A 17187-nucleotide genomic window follows, 5' to 3' on the forward strand; every position below is an offset into this window, starting at 1 on the left:
AAAAACAAGTTGACGGAAGGGCATGGAGGAAGAGAGGAAAGAGCGATGGAGGTACGGATGACAGAGGGAAGGAGGTACGGATGATGAGGGAAGGAGGTACGGATGACAGAGGGAAGGAGGTACGGATGACAGAGGGAAGGAGGTACGGATGACAGAGGGAAGGAGGTACGGATGACAGAGGGAAGGAGGTACGGATGACAGAGGGAAGGAGGTACGGATGAAGAGGGAAGGAGGTACGGATGACAGAGGGAAGGAGGTAAGGATGATGAGGGAAGGAGGTACGGATGACAGAGGGAAGGAGGTACGGATGACAGAGGGAAGGAGGTACGGATGACAGAGGGAAGGAGGTACGGATGACAGAGGGAAGGAGGTACGGATGACAGAGGAAGGAGGTACGGATGACAGAGGGAAGGAGGTACGGATGACAGAGGGAAGGAGGTATGGATGAAGAGGACAGAGGGTGGTACTGAGGGAGAGAAGGGGTGGGAGGAGGTGTGCCCATTCTCACCTTCCGGTTGCCATGGAAATGACAGTTGAAGGCAGGTAACATCTGTTGCTAAGCATCATATTACACACACAATCTCACACTCACACACACTAGCGCAGGACAGGAAAAGTCACAGGACAGACAGGCAGCTATTCGCCGTCAGGCACATCAGCCAGAGTACTTTAATTACCTACACACAAACACACACACACACACACACACACACCCCAGGGCGGGCAGTACCTTGTTTAGTTCTTCTATCCGGCGGATCAGGTAAGGATTGCTGGAGGAATTCTCAATGAATACATAGTCTGGAAGAGAATACAATAACATCACATTGACACACTGCCTGCCACCTTACTGTATAACCACTCCAGCTACTGGGTGTGCAAGCTTTTATTCCAGCCCTGTTCTAACGCCTAATTCAACAACAGGGGAGAACAACCCAATGGGGCTGCAGTTAGCGGGCCAGGCCACTGCATCATGGCTGTGCCATAAAAGATCCAAAACCCTTGGCAGAGGCTGCAGTAGTCAAATAAAGGGAGACAGGGGACATACAGTCAAACACAAACTCTTTCTGAAAGCTGTTGGTTCTGTTCACAGTTGAACAAGTCAATCAGGTCTGAGTGGCACACCTACCTGATAGCCTTTACCTATAGAAGCATATCAACTGTCATCAAAAATGTTTGCTACGTTACTAGACACACACAGGGCAAGTTCCAGGCATAAATGGTCCAATAGCCAGATTACACATTAACAGAGTAGCTATAATATCATAGCTATAACATTATATATCATAGCTGATTGAGTCATTTTCATCCTCTCCTTGTCCCAGTCTGTAATCCACGCGTCTTAAAATGACTATCATCATTCCTGTTCCTAAGAACTCTAAGGTTTCATGCCACAATGACTATCACCCTGTAGCTCTCACATCTGTAATCATTAAGTGCTTTGAGAGGCTGGTTATGGCACACATCAACTCCATCATCCCAGACACCCGAGACCCACTCCAATTTGCATACAGCTTCAACAGATCCATAGACGATGTAAACGCAATTGAACTCCACAGTGCCCTCACCCACTAGATAAGAGGAATACTTATGTGAGAACGCTGTTCATTGTCTACAGCTCAGCGGTCAACACCATTGTCCCCTCCAAGATCGTCACCAAGCTCGGGACCCTGGAACGGAACACCTCCCCCTCTGCAACTGGATCCTGGACTTCCTGACCCAGGTGGTGAGGGTAGGCAAAATCACCTCTGCCACGCTGACCCTCAACACAGGGGCCCCACAGGGGTGTCTGCTTAGTCCCCTCCTGTACTCCCTGTTCACCCACGACTGCATGGCAACGCACGACTCCATCACCATCATCAAGTTTGCTGACAATGCAACGGTGGTAGGCCTGATCACCGGCAACAATGACAGTCTAAAGGGTTTAGGTCAGTGACAACAAACTCTCCCTCAACGTCAGTAAGACCAAGGAGCTGATCGTGGACCAGATACAACAAGGGGTGGAGGGGGTGAGCACGCCCCCATCCACATCGACGGGGCTGCAGTGGAGTGGACCGAGAGCCTTAAGATCCTTGGTGTCCAAATCACTAAGGACTCAAAATGGTCCACTCACACAGTCGTGAAGGCACAAAAGTGCCTTTTCTGACTCAGGAAGTTGAAAGGGTTTGGCATGGACCCTCAAATCCTCAAAACGTGTTACAGCTGCATCACTGCTTGGTTTGGCAACAGCATCGCTCCCTGTCATCCAGGACCTCTATAACAGCAGTACCAGTGCATCAAGTCTGGCACCAACAGGCTCCTGAACAGCTTCTATCCCCAAGCCACAAGACTTCTAAATAGCTAACAGAATGGCTACACAGACTGAGTTGCACTTACAGGAGTCTACACACACACACACACTGACACTTCCAACAACCACGTAATATGCACACATTTATACTGACTCTATACACACGCACATACAATCACAATTTACGCTGCTGTTACTCTGTTTATTATATATATATATATATATATATATATATATATATATATATATAATACCTACTCCCCTTTCCCCTATACATACAGTACCTTCAGAAAGTATTCATACCCCTTGATTTATTCCACATTTTGTGTTACCATCTGCACACAATATCCCATAATGACAAAGTGAGAACATGTTCAGAATTTTATTTTTTGCTTACTGAATTGAAAATGAAATACCAAATTTACATAAGTGCTCACACCGGTGACTTAATACATGCAAAAATCACCTTTGGCAGCGATTATAGTTGTGAGTCTTTCTGGGTGAGTCTAAGAGCTTTGCACACCTGGATTGTACAATATTTGCACAATTCTTCAAGCTCTGTCAAGTTGGTTGGTGATCATTGTTAGACAGCTATTTTCAAGTCTTGCCATAGGTTTTCACGCCAGTTTAAGTCAAAACTGTATCTAGGCCACTCAGGAACATTCAATGTCATCTTGGTAAGCAACACCAGTGTATATTTGGCCTTGTGTTTTAGGTTATTGTCCTGCTGAAAGGTGGAATTAATCTCCCAGTGTCTGGTGGAACGCAGACTGAATATGGTTTTATTCTAGGATTTTGCCTGTGCTTAGCTCCATTAGATTCATTTTTTATCCTGAAAAACTCCCCAGTCCTTACAGATTACAAGCATACCATTACATGATGCAGCCAACCATATGCTTGAAAATACGGAGTGGTACTCAGTATTATGTGTATTGAATTTTCCCAAAACATATAACTTTGTATTCTGGACAAAAAGTTAATTGTTTTGCCACATTTTTGCAGTATTACTTTAGTTCCTTGTTTCAAACAGGATGCATGTTTTTGAATATTTTTATTTTGTCAATTAGGTTAAAATTGTGGAGTAACTACAATGTTGTTGATCCAGCCACGATTTTGTATTTTGAATTTGGCGCACTCCAATTTCACCGGATGTGATCGAATTTGATCCCGCTAGCGAGATCTCCACTCTAAGATTAAACTCTGTAACTGTTTTAAAGTCACCTTTGGCCTCATGGTGAAATCACTGAGCAGTTTCCTTCCTCTCCAGCAACTGAGTTAGGAAGGATGCCGGTATCTTCGTAGTAACTGGGTGTATTGATACATCATCCAAAGTGTAATTAATAACTTCACCATGCTCAAAGGGATATTCAATGTCTTTCTAACAATAGTTGTCCTTCTTTGTGAGACATTGGAAAACCTCCCTGGTCTTTGTGGTTGAAATGCATTACTCGACTGAGGGACCTTACAGATAATTGTATGTATGTGTGGGGTACAGAGATGATGTAGTCATTCAAAAATAATTTTCAAACCTATTACTGCACACAAGAGTGTCCATTAAATTAATTATTTGACTTGTTAAGCAAATGTTTACTCCTGAACTTATTTAGACGTTCCATAACAAAAGGGGTTGAATACTTAATGACTCCAGACATTTCAACTTTTCACTCATTTGTTTAAAGAAATCTCAAAACAAAATTCTGCTTTGACATTATGCAGTATTGTGTGTAGGCCAGTAACACAAAATCTCAAATGTTTTTGTTATACCTTATTTATTGCTACGTTGATATTGATTACTGCATTGTTGGGTTTGGCTTGCAATTTTTTTTTGCAATTTCACTGTACTTGTGTACGTGACATGACAACTTTAAACGGCAGGGTAGCCTAGAGCGTTGGACTACTAACCGGAAGGTTGCAAGTTCAAACCCCCGAGCTGACAAGGTGCAAATCTGTCATTCTGCCCCTGAACAGGCAGTTAACCCACTATTCATAGGCCGTCATTGAAAATAAGAATTTGTTCTTAACTGACTTGCCTAGTTAAATAAAAGGTACAATAAAAATTGATACAATGCAAACACACAGTGACATCCGGTGGAAAACATAGCCCTAAATAACTGTGAAAAAGATGACAATTGATCAGACATCCACGTGACGTACATTCCGATACTCTGTAGCCGATAAGGAAAAAAAGCATCGTTACATTGTTTCCAGGTCATCCTTTCACCCAGCAGTGTTTTACGTTATTATACATGCAAGATACTATCCTTTACCGCTGCCTTTGTTGCCCAGGGCAGATGCTCTGGGATCATTATCATAAACAGTAGCTAATGGGACACGATATGTTCATGTCACGTCGATACAAAGTGATTGTCGTAGCAAATTAGGAGAGCATCTTCGCTAACCTTAACCTCAGTCTCCTAACCGGGTACAAAAAAGTAACTTCTGTATCGAAGTGGCGTGACAATAGTGTTTCCCCACTGGCTCGTCTCGCAAACGTGAAAGACTAGTTCACGTGACGCCATGAGACAATGTCGGAATCGAATGGCATCAACAGCTAGTTAGCTAGAAGAGAAAAAACAGCTAGCTAGGTGGATAACCTGGGAAACTAAATGCATAGCTAGCTACCTGGAGCTGATTATCAGCAAAACTACAAGAAACAGATGCATGGGCCATTCCCCTCACAATATCAAACAAAGCATTATTAGCTGGCTATAGCGGTTAAGATAATCCATTGAATTGGCAACAAAGCATGCACTTCTAGTCAGTTGACTCGTTAGCTAGCTGTTAGCTAGCACAATAAGGAGCCGTATTACATGGATGCGTGCCAAAAAGGAGCCAAATACAAAGGCACCTCTTCCTAACAATAATCATAAAGACAATCCAACGTGCACTCGACAAATCATGCAATGCATGTCTGTGCATGTGTATATAAAATGGGATATTACGTGAAAATAAGAGTACATAAAGCTAAAGTAGAAAATAGTCATGTTTATGGTGTAACATGCTAGCTAATGGCTAGCTGACTGACTGGTATGGCCACGATAGTCGCGAGGCCTGACCCATTAGATTCCCAAATATTTGGAAATCCATGCATTTCTCCTGTAAATGACGGCACACGTTTGCCTGCCAATTATAATAATTTACAATATATCTATATCTGAGAAAAGAACACATTCGCCGATATTGAGAGAAAATTAGCATGTTTCGACTTAATCAAAAACCCTATGTGACATACCTCCGACCCGGTACATGTTGGCGGCCATTTCTGCCCTCCCGGTGTGTAAAAACACAAACCATAAACTAACCGAAAATGTTATCAATAAATAAAGCGATCAGTTGTTAAAGTCCTGTGGTCGGTTTAAAAAAAAAAAACGTTGAAGTTAGAAAGTGAGTTTGTGGGGGGGTTGAGCGGGAGATTTTGGTGCGGTGCCCCCTATCTGTCTACCTTCTCACAGTACAATACAGTAGTACTGGGCGCACACACAGAGAGAGAGGCACACACACACAACCAAAAGACTCCGATCAACCCGAAACCATAGGCTTCTAGTGACGGTCCCGGAGGAGAGAGGGGGAGGGAGCCAGCAGTTTATATATACACTAGGTGACACATAGGGGGTGCTGTGCTGAAGCCACCGTGTCTCCATCTTGGCACTCCTCACCGTTGTAAAATATATTTTAGAAGCTATAGAATTGTATTAATTAATGTCTACATTCGTTTTTGCCATACGTATTCTATTACGGACACCTTAAAGGAGCAATATGCAGAAATATCTCCGCCATTTCCTGGATGCTAAAATTCAAATAGTTTGCCTAATTTCAGTTTATGTGACAAAACAAGCAGTATGTAGGGAATTATTGTACCATCTAAACCGTCTTGTAATGTATTTCCCATAACCAACAATATTGTTTTTTTCAGCTGTTTGAAGCTCGTGTACAAAACCGAAAGTAGAAGATGCAAAAACTAAGCATAAGAACGGGAAGCATAGAAATAGCACAGATAACAGATCTATTGGTTCTTAGACTTGCTTTTAATCCGAATTAAATATCTATAACTCACATCTCTATGTGAATTTGGTCGGCTCCCCAAAAAGTTAGATATTGTGGCATTAATGCATACTCTTAAATTATTTAGGTGAGCTTTAAATAAAAATACAAACATACATATTTTCCTTAAAGTATACTTTTTTTGTGATTGCTAATGTTACTGGCCCCACTACAAAAAAAAAAAAAACTTAAATACATGTAATTTTGTCCCTGAAAGATTTAGTTGAAATATTGTAGAATTCCATTCATTCCTATGGAGGACTGCCCCTACTGGGGAGTGCCATTATGGCCGACCTGTGGTTTCAAAGCCTCTTGATGGCCAAAACATAGAATCAGTAATCCAGGGTTTATATACATCATTTGAGAGAACTAGCCTAGGCCTACTGCGACGTGACACACACACACACACACACACACACAAACACACACACAAGCACACACACACACAATCACACACACAAGCACACACACAAGCACACACACACACACACACACACACACACACACAAACACACACACAAGCACACACACACACACACACACACACACACACACACACACACACACACACACACATCACTAAGTAATTTGAGCTTTGTTACCGCATGCTGCGTCACCTTATAGCCTATTCTGCAGTTCCAGGTTATTCTATAGATTTCTTATATGTTGCTTTACTGCACTAGGCTACACAACAGTATGATACTGTATAACCTGAATATAGCAGATTACCACACGAATGTGTTTTACAGTATTAATTATGGTGCATTGTTGGAAAATGTGTGCAGGGAAAGAGTTTCTGTCTCGTTAACATATTTTAAGGTGTGTCTTGTAAAGTTGCAGCCGTGAATGAGACTGCTGCACCCCCACGGGATGCAGTAACATACTGTATTTTATGAATTCTACAAACCTTGTCCTGAAACTCTACATTAACTTACTGGACAATTGCTGCCAGACATGTACTGAAATTCCAAATACAATATCATAATGCATTTCTGGAGTGCCAAAAACCTTTTGAACACTAATTAGTGCATGGTTTTGTTGTTTCTTAGTCATCAACATATTTTGAGGCTTGCCTTGTATGTGACTATATTTGTTGCACCCATTTGTGAGATTCCTGTGCCAATTCAAGTGATAAGTGTTGGTAGTTCCCTAGCTATTACATGGAAATAGGGAACAGAGTGGTAGTGGGTCTTAAATCTTTTAATGGTTGAATATTTACCCATGTCCAGTTGAGCTGTTTTGCCCTTCAATCGGGGCCAGTTTGGAAGTCTTTGTTTATGCTTCTAAAGAGTGCAAGTGTTCCTTAATATCCTGTAATATGTGAATGCCTAGAGCCAACCTGCTTGCTCTAATCCCTTGTAATTACAGTATAATATACTGTGGAAATACATTTCTTACGAGTGAATAGCCACTTTGCCTGTATCGTACTGTGTTTCATTGCTCTGGCATCAAGTTACCGTGAGTATCTCAGTAATGTATTGGCACTATCCAGAGATAGTCAGAGATCTATCATAAGACATCTTGTTTTAATTACAATTATTTTGGAGACCAATACACTAACTACAACAACATTTTCAGTAAAGTTACAGAAAAGTTTTACTTGCTATCAATATGATATGTGTTTTTTTTATCAACCTTGGTTGAATGCACTGACAGCACCTGCTGAATGATAAAAATGTAAACGCAAAAATAAAAACGTGCAAAAAACACTGGGTCAAATGTCGCTGCATGGATAATTCCAGTAATATAAATGTAAATTAGATTACAGTAACATTTTAGGCAACAAAAAATAGATTACTGTAAAATGGATTACAGTAGCTGTACTGTAAAATAAATTACAGTAACTTACTGGCTAATTTCTGCCAGTAAGTTGCTGTACTTTTTACAGGAAATGTTTTACAGTGTACATCTGGTGAAAACATTCATATTCACAACAATTCTAGCTAACATAGTCCATAACACTTTGCATTAACAGAAACATTTATTTTAAACTATAGGTTGTCACTGCCAAGTTATCCTTTCCAATGTAATTCGTACTCTTTGGGTCCGAATGTCTGTCTGTCTGTCTCTGGATCTGTGTGTGGGCGTGAAGTATAGGCAATAAGCTGTTCATAAACGGCCCTATTTTGTGTTCTGATCGCCTCTCGTTGGCAGCTCTATCCCAGACGTGTTACCATGGTGCGCAATGTTTATCTAGCGTGTGAGTGTGTGTGTGTGCGCGCGCGTGTGCGTGCGTGCGTACATGTGTGTTGAGAAAGGGGGAGATTTGTGACATCACAGAGAGGGAGTGGGGTGGTGGAAAGCGAGTGGTTGGTGCAGACGGAGAAGAGAGAGGAGAGGAGCAGTTTCCATCCCGCTCTGGGCGCAACCTCATCCATCAATCCATGGGAGCAGAGACATTACCCTTTCCTCTATAGTGGAGATCAGTCGGAGTCCATCTCCTGTGCGTAAAACACCAAGGACAGCCTGGAGTCAAGAAGTGCGCCAGGACGGATCCGGAGAACCCGGGTCTATACCGACGGCAGAGGAAGTTTCTTCTCTGCCTGATTGTTCCCTCCAGAGTGATTTAGTCATTTGGTTTGCTTGACTTTTGATCTCCGTGGTAGGAGAGGAGATGGGACACCGCCAGACCTGAGGACATTTCTGGATTGTGAGTGTACGGTTAGGCTACCGTGGACCGGAGAGAGGGATGAAGTTCGGTAAGAAGAGCGTCTGTGTACTGAACGTGGGGGGTACCCGGTACGCATTCCCTGGCGAGGTGATCCGTGATTTCCCACTTCAGCGCGTGAGCCGCCTGCACGCCTGTGTCACGGAGAAGGAAGTCCTCGAGGTCTGCGACGACTACGACCAGGATAGCAATGAATTCTTCTTCGACCGGCACGCGCAAGCCTTTGTCTTCATTATGCTATACCTGCGCTCCGGAAAGCTCCGATTCGTCCCGGGAGTGTGCGCGCTCTCCTTTTACAGCGAAATGCTGTACTGGGGGCTTGGGAGCGCGCATCTGGAGTTCTGTTGCCAGCGGAGACTAGACGACACCGGTTACTCCGAAGAGGATCTGATTATGCGCGCGGAGGACAACGAGTCCCGGAGCGAGGTGGAGGTGGAGAAAGGTGTGTGTGTTGTCAGAGGTGTCATGCACTCATTATTTTAGAGGGGGCACAAAAACATGAGGATTGGGTGTGTGTGTGGGGGGGGGGGGGTGTTATCTAAGCATACCTTTTTCCCTGTTCAATTGTTATTTTACTTAATTATGCACATTGATTCATTAAGAACTGTTATGCCTTAGGAGTTTAGTACAACTATCACACTGGTATATAGTGTCATAACCCAATAATTTTAGTCAATTGTGTATCTATTTATTGTCATTTGAGTTTGGAAAAGAACAATCTAAATGGCTGTCAATCTTTGCATGCAGGCATCTAACGATGAATTTCACTGTGGAAAACGTCTATGAATTCATAGGCAGTGATTTTAATTCGCTGTCTATGAATTTCCAACTTCATAAAATTGCTAGGTGGCTCGTATTACAGAGAAACAACAAAACATTAGCATTTTATTTATTCATCAGGAAGGAGTTAATGGCTACATATACTGAAAAAATATATAAACCTAATGAGGAAGAATTTCAACAATTTTACTGAGTTACAGTTCATATAAGGAAATCAGTCAATTGAAATAAATAAATTTGGCCCAAATCTATGGATTTCACATGACTGGGCAGGGTCTCAGCCATGGGTGGGCCTGGGAGGGCATAGGCCCACTCACTTGGGAGTCAGGGCAAGCAAAAATTTGAATTCGTTTTTACCCACAAAAGGGCTGGTCTCAGACAACCCTCAGGTGGAAACGCCGGATGGGGCGGTCCTGGGCTGGCGTGGTTACACATGGTCTGCGGTTGTGAGGCTTGTTGGACGTACTGCCAAATTCTCAACAAAAAAAATGTTGGAGGAGGCTTATGGTAGAGAAATGAACACTAAATTATCTGGCAACAGCTCTGGTGGACATTCCTGTAGTCAGTATGCCAATTGCCAGTGGTGGAAAAAGTACACAATTGTCATACTTGAGTAAAAGTAAAGATACCTTAATAGAAAATGACTCAAATAAAAGTGCAAGTCACCCAGTAAAATACTACTTGAGTCAAAGTCTAAAAATATTTGGTCTTAAATATACATAAGTATCAAAAGTAAATATAACTGCTAAAATATACTTAAGTATCAAAAGTGAAAGTACGAATTATTTAAAATTCAACATATTATTTATTTTATTTATTTAACCTTTATATTAAGCAAATCAGACAGCACAATTTTCCTGTTTTTTTTAATTTAGTGATAGCAAGAGGCACGCTCCAACACTCAGACATAATTTACAAACGAAGCATGGGCTTAGTGAGTCCGCTAGATCAGAGGCAGTAGGGATGACCAGGGATGATCTCTTGATACATCTGTGAATTAGGCCATTTTCCTGTCCTGCTAAGCGTTCAAAATGTATGGAGTAAAAAGTACATCATTTTCTTTAGGAATGTAGTGAGGTAAAAGTAAAAGTTGTCAAAAATATAAATAGTAAAGTCCAGATACTACAAAAAACTACTTAATTAAGTAGTACTTTCAAATATTTTTACATAAGTACTTTACACCACTGCCAATTGCACGCTCCCCCAGAACTTCAGACATCTGTGGCATTGTGTTGTGTGACAAAACTGCACATTTTAGAGTGGCCTTTTATTGTCCCCGGCATATGGTGCACTTGTGTAATGATCATGCTGTTTAATCAGCTTTTTGATATACCACACCTGTCAGGTGGGTGGATGGTCTTGGAAAATAAGAAATGCTCACCAACAGGGATGTAAACTCATTTGTGCACTACATTTGAGAGAAATAAGCTTTGTGAGCATATGGAACATTTTGGGGATCTTTTACTTCAGCTCATGAAACATGAGACCAACACTTTACATATTGTGTTTATATTTTTGTTCAGTATAGCTTGATCAAATTAATTTACAAACATACCTCAGTCACCAGAAGCTAAAATCAACTCAAACAATGTGTGTGTCGCTCTACAGTCTTCCTCCTCCGCTGGCAATACTGCACACACTAGAGTAGCGTCCTGCCTAGGCATCTCTTTGCTCCTTGCACCTTGGAAAGAACCATTGACTAGGGAGAGAGTGGGGGGGGGGTACTCGTTGCCTGGCCCAGTCAGTGTGCCCCCTCCACCAGACACCACTGACGGAATATTGTTTTTTTTAAATAATGATAAAAGATGGGCTTAAAAATGTTTAGTAATCAATTAAACGTCTGAAAAATAAACAAATAGGACAAATCTGAGTTGCCAAGTGCCTTTGTGCCCCCTATGGGTGTTGGGAGCCCCATCTCAAATGCCAGTTAAATAGTTAGATGCCACTGTCTGTGTCTGTGTGTAGGCCTTTGAGTGTGATATGTTTGACACATGTAATACAGACGTGTGTGTGTGTGTGTGTGTCTGTGTGTGTGTGTGTGTGTGTGTGTGTGTGTGTGTGTGTGTGTAGGATCAGGGTGGCTAGAGTGGATGCGTCGGACCTTCGAGGAACCGGGGTCGTCGGTGGCGGCTCAACTCCTCGCTTTGCTGTCCGTCATCTTCGTCATCGTCTCCATGGTGATGCTGTGTATGAGCACGCTGCCAGATTGGAACACGGCAAAACACAACACAGTGGAAGAGCACAGGTACACACACACTCACAAAAGCGCACGCAAGCAGGGGTCATTGAATTTCAGTCGAACCAGGGTGTTCGTGTGTGTGTGAGTGTGTGTATGGGAGTGTGTGTGATGATTGTGGGCTTCTCGGTAAGATGGATCGGTGACAACAAGCAGCCGGATGCTGCACAGCAGACAGCCATTGGCTTTAATTTAAAACATTCATTATCCGCACACACAGACCTCTAATAACCTGGCTGCGAATCAATAAGCAATCAGACGTAGCTACAACAACAGGACATGTTTTGGCTGGTTAACTCTAACAGTCCTCTTGTCTTCTCTGTGTCTCTCCTTTCCCTCTCTGTGTTTCTCTTTATATACCTCCTTCTTACAGGATTGTGGAGGCGGTGTGTATCGGTTGGTTCACAGCGGAGTGTGTGGTGCGTTTCCTCGTGGCTAAGGTGTGTTATCTTCTTGGTTCCACACACTAAAATATGATTGTTCCTCAAGGGTTCTTTGGTAAGGGTGAGGGTTCTATGTGGAACCATAATGGCTCAAAGAACACTTGGAACTCTTCAATGGTTCTTTACGGTTCACAAAATGGTTCTTTGCTCTTTTAGTGATTTAAAATGTAGGGCGGCTCATTCAAATATTTTGGGGTGTGATTTACGTACAGCTCCTTTTTGTGCAACAATGAGTGAGAGTGTCATTCCAGTTTATCTAGTGTCATTACATATTATATATGACTGTGGCTAGTGATTGTGTCTTGTGAAAGACTCATGTATGGCCTTGTGTAATTTGAGAACAGTTAACTAAATCAGTCAGTGGTTCCCAATTTTCTCCTCAGGGACCCCCAGATGTTCCAGAGGTAGCTCACTAGATTCAACTTGTCAATTAACACAATAATTACACCTATGGAATTTTAACAATATAATATGGCTGACCAGAATTAAAAACCCTGTATTGTTCTACAAAAGGATGTACAATGAACCTTTCAGATTGAGAAAGTTTTTTTTATAGAAACATTCTCCATAAAAGCTCTCGAAAGACCATAAAAAATTATTCTATATAGCCCCAAAACGGCTGGTACTTTTCCTTCTTTTTTCATTACATACATTTTCTAACCCAAAAATCTAAATCTAATCCAGGACAAGCTGGTCTTCCTGTGTCGGCCGCTGAACCTGATTGACGTGGCGGCCATCACACCTTACTACGTTTCCATGGTGATGCCAGGCGGAGCAGGGGGATTGTCAGGCGTCGCCGGGGTAACCCTGAGGGTTCTGAGGATGATGCGTGTGTTCTGGCTGGTGAAGCTGGCCAGACACTTCCTGGGATTGCAGACTCTGGGGATGACGCTACGCCGCTGTCGTCACGAGATGGCCACCCTCGCCATTTTCCTTACCGTTGCCACAGCAATATACAGCGCATTGGCTCAGCTGCTGGAGCATGGCCTCGACCCTGACCACCGTAACCTTGACGACCGCAGTAACAGAGGAGGAGACTATGCCAGCATCCCAGCTGCTGCATGGTGGGCTGTCATCTCCATGACGACCGTTGGTTACGGTGACGTTTACCCGGTAACGGTTGGTGGGCGCATGCTGGGAGGGCTGTGTGTGGTCAGTGGCATCGTTCTTCTGGCATTGCCAATCACCTTCATCTACCACAGCTTTGTTCAGTGTTACAACGAACTGAAGCTCCGCTCCGCTAGGTACACACACACACACACACACTGAATATACACAGACAGACAGACAGACACACACAAACACACACACACACACACACACACACACACACACACACACACACACACACACACACACACACACACACACACACACACACACACACACATACCCTCTCATCTTCTACAGCTTTGCCCAGCTGCCTAGTTGAACGAACCCCTTCGGCCCCTCCCCCTGAACATGGAAGTTTAATGAACTAATAGACTTTTGGACGTTCCTCGTGTCTCCACCAATCCTGTGCCGCCATCTGGAAGCAGGGCAGATGACAGAAGACACACAAAGACCATAAGTCCATGTTTGTATCATATCTCCATGGAAACTACTTTCGCAGAGACAGCTTTTCCCATTTGTGTAAGTTTCAGTCTGAAAAAAAAGAAGAGAGAGACAAAGAGAGGATGAGATGGCCTGACAGAGATGAAAGAAACAGACAAAGACAGTCGGCATGAGCTCAGCATAAAAGATCAACAGAGACAGTGTGCCTGTTTGTGTGTGTGAATGCATGTGTGAATTTCTATTGATTTTCTCTTAGCAAACTACAAAGTGACAAATTATGTGTTTCTGGTCTCTATGGGCAACAGGTTCCTCGCCTAGTTCAGTTACTGTATGACTGTCAATCATAGCTGTGACGCTGCTGCTCACACACACACACACACACTCTCTCTCTCTCTCTCTCTCTCTCTCACACACACACACACACACACACACACACACACACACACACACACACACACACACACACACACACACACACACACACACACACACACACACACACACACACACACACACACACAGCAGACTGTTCAGACCATAAACTGTAGCTACAGAATTGTTAACGGGATATGTGATGCTCCCTACCCTTTACAGATTGGCTAATGGAAAGCCTCACAAATAATTTTTCAATTAGCCTGTTCTTGGAGATACTATAAGGAAGATACATTTTTTACTGAATCGAGAACAAAAAAAGTATCTTAGAAATGTCCGTGCCCAGTTTCAAGTGGTTCTCCAAAAAAACAGAGAATATTCAGAAAGACAGTAAATCCACGTTTTGTATCGAGTGAGAAATGCCTCTTGCATCTTTGTTTTGGTCGCATGTGTGATTTGCTGATCTACTTTTTTAAAAGTATTTATTTATTTCACCAGGTAGGCCAGTTGAGAACAGGTTCTCACACACAACTACACATGGCCGCGGCCGCGTCGCATTAAAAACAACGATTTCTTGCAAAGATGTTGGGAAATGCAAGATGTCTGGCCGCTAAAATGGTGAGGGAACTCCTCACTCGGTGCAAAACATGAACTTAATATCTTTCTGAATATTCTCTGGTAAGAACAGGTTAGTTGAAAACTTCCTTGCGAGGCTTTCCATTAGCCAATCTGTAACGGGTATGGGGCATCACATATCCCATGAACAATTGTGTAGCTACAGAAACCATAGTTTCAGACTGGACACAAGTCTGCAGATGATTGGCTGCCTGTGCCTGTGAGTCGCTGTGATTATGAGAGGAGAAATATATGAACCAAACACACACACACTCCCTCTCATCCCCCTGTAAATCCCTCTCTGGCTTCCTCTCATCCGTCTCCATGCTTCCTCCTGCCCCCCCCCCCCCCCCCCCCCCCCCCCTCAATCCTTATGTAGCTGCACTGTTATTAGTGCTTTATGATTGCAATTACAAATGCTTATAAGTTGAACACTCATTAAATCATCCAACTTTATTGGCAAGCAATTTACAGTTGAAGAACATTCTTTGTTTTTGATAGGAAGCATATCTAGGTGCACTTATTTATATCCCAATGTTTAATTGACAGTTAGCCTAATAAACAAATTATAAACCTTTATAAAGATAATCTAATTGTGAAGTTTTACCCTGTGTTCTTTGGTACTGTCACAGTTCCTTCCACCAATTGAATGCCCTTTGAACGTTTGAAAAATATATAGATTTCCTAAAACTTCATAGAAAACAATTTTCCCATCTCAAGAAAATAAATACTATAGTAAGTGTCTATTAACAGGGTTGACTGTAACAGGGTTGACTGTAACAGGGTTGACTGTAACAGGGTTGATTGTAACAGGCTTGACTGGAATAGGGTTGACTGGAATAGGGTTGACTGGAATAGGGTTGACTGTAACAGGGTTGACTGTAACAGGGTTGACTGTAACAGGGTTGACTGTAACAAGGTTGACTGGAATAGGGTTGACTGTAACAGGGTTGACTGTAACAGGGTTGACTGGAATAGGGTTGACTGTAACAGGGTTGACTGTAACAGGGTTGACTGTAACAGGGTTGACTGTAACAGGGTTGATTGTAACAGGATTGACTGGAATAGGGTTGACTGTAACAGGGTTGACTGTAACAGGGTTGACTGGAATAGGGTTGACTGTAACAGGGTTGACTGTAACGGGGTTGACTGTAACAGGGTTGACTGTAACAGGGTTGACTGTAACAGGGTTGACTGGAATAGGGTTGACTGTAACAGGGTTGACTGGCATAGGGTTGACTGTAACAGGGTTGACTGTAACAGGGTTGACTGTAACAGGGTTGACTGTAACAGGGTTGACTGTAACAGGGTTGACTGGAATAGGGTTGACTGTAACAGGGTTGACTGGAATAGGGTTCACTGTAACAGGGTTGACTGTAACAGGGTTGACTGTAACAGGATTGACTGCAACAGGGTTGACTGTAACAGGGTTGACTGTAACAGGGTTGACTGGAACAGGGTTGACTGGAATAGGGTTGACTGTAACAGGGTTGACTGTAACAGGGTTGACTGGAATAGGGTTGACTGTAACAGGGTTGACTGTAACAGGGCTGACTGTACAGTGTTGACTGTAACAGGATTGACTGGAATAGGGTTGACTGTAACAGGATTGACTGGAATAGGGTTGACTGTAACAGGGTTGACTGGAATAGGGCTGACTGTAACAGGGTTGACTGTAACAGGGCTGACTGTAACAGGGTTGACTGTAACAGGATTGACTAGAATAGGGTTGACTGTAACAGGGTTGACTGGAATAGGGCTGACTGTAACAAGGTTGACTGATATAAGGTTGACTGTAACAGGGTTGACTGATATAAGGTTGACTGTAACAGGGTTGACAATTTCCTCTTAAATCAGCCACAATGCCCCTTGTGACAAAGGGAATATAAGTATGTTGTGTGCAACAGGGTGTGGCAATTGAATGCAAGCTTCACAATTTTTTAAATTTTTTTTCTACATTGTTAAAACATTTATAGCCTCTCTATCAATGGGTAACAGAGTTGACGTGTTATGCTCGACGCACTCAGTTTTCCACCACAAAACACCAGAAAATGCCCCCAAACAGTAGAACCAGCTCGCCTGCTTTTGAACTATGATGTGGCTTTTAGATGTTCAATGTTCATTTTGGAAAAATATTTTAAAAAACAATTGTTTCACCATATTAAATCGAGAGTTCAGTTCACATAACAGG

The 17187-nt window shown here is 42.7% G+C and overlaps 2 protein-coding genes across 5 annotated transcripts in view; one reads left to right on the top strand and one right to left on the bottom strand.

The window, feature by feature from the left end:
- LOC110491386 (metastasis-associated protein MTA3) overlaps positions 1-5864 on the bottom strand; it is a 33389-nt gene extending 27525 nt beyond the window's left edge. For 3 of the 4 annotated variants that reach the window (XM_036946170.2, XM_036946172.2, XM_036946171.2), the window contains exons 1-2: positions 5520-5851; positions 731-798 (exon numbers count right to left, since the gene is read on the bottom strand). In XM_036946170.2, the coding sequence (XP_036802065.1) occupies positions 731-798; positions 5520-5547 (96 nt within the window). In that variant the 5' untranslated portion in view covers positions 5548-5851. Of the gene's footprint in view, positions 1-730; positions 799-5519 lie in introns of all 4 variants that reach the window. The other variant, XM_036946169.2, reaches the window with a different exon arrangement.
- A 2432-nt stretch (positions 5865-8296) lies between these two features.
- Positions 8297-14210, top strand: LOC110491387 (voltage-gated potassium channel regulatory subunit KCNG3). The gene is made up of 4 exons (XM_021564792.3): positions 8297-9438; positions 11847-12021; positions 12386-12452; positions 13140-14210. The coding sequence occupies exons 1-4, from the start codon at positions 9018-9020 to the stop codon at positions 13722-13724; spliced, it is 1248 nt and encodes a 415-aa protein (XP_021420467.1). The 5' UTR covers positions 8297-9017; the 3' UTR covers positions 13725-14210.
- Positions 14211-17187: the final 2977 nt, after the last annotated feature.

The sequence above is a fragment of the Oncorhynchus mykiss genome, chromosome 16 (genome assembly GCF_057628025.1).
Source record: "Oncorhynchus mykiss isolate SJ-2025 chromosome 16, ASM5762802v1, whole genome shotgun sequence".
NCBI lineage: Eukaryota > Metazoa > Chordata > Actinopteri > Salmoniformes > Salmonidae > Oncorhynchus > Oncorhynchus mykiss.

Bases quoted from the DNA above. Each gene is read 5' to 3' on its own strand.
- LOC110491387 (XM_021564792.3), top strand. From the start codon at position 9,018: ATGAAGTTCGGTAAGAAGAGCGTCTGTGTACTGAACGTGGGGGGTACC. The intron at 9,439-11,846 runs GTGTGTGTGTTG...GTGTGTGTGTAG, and splicing joins CGAGGTGGAGGTGGAGAAAG to GATCAGGGTGGCTAGAGTGG. The intron at 12,022-12,385 runs GTACACACACAC...TCCTTCTTACAG, and splicing joins AACACAGTGGAAGAGCACAG to GATTGTGGAGGCGGTGTGTA.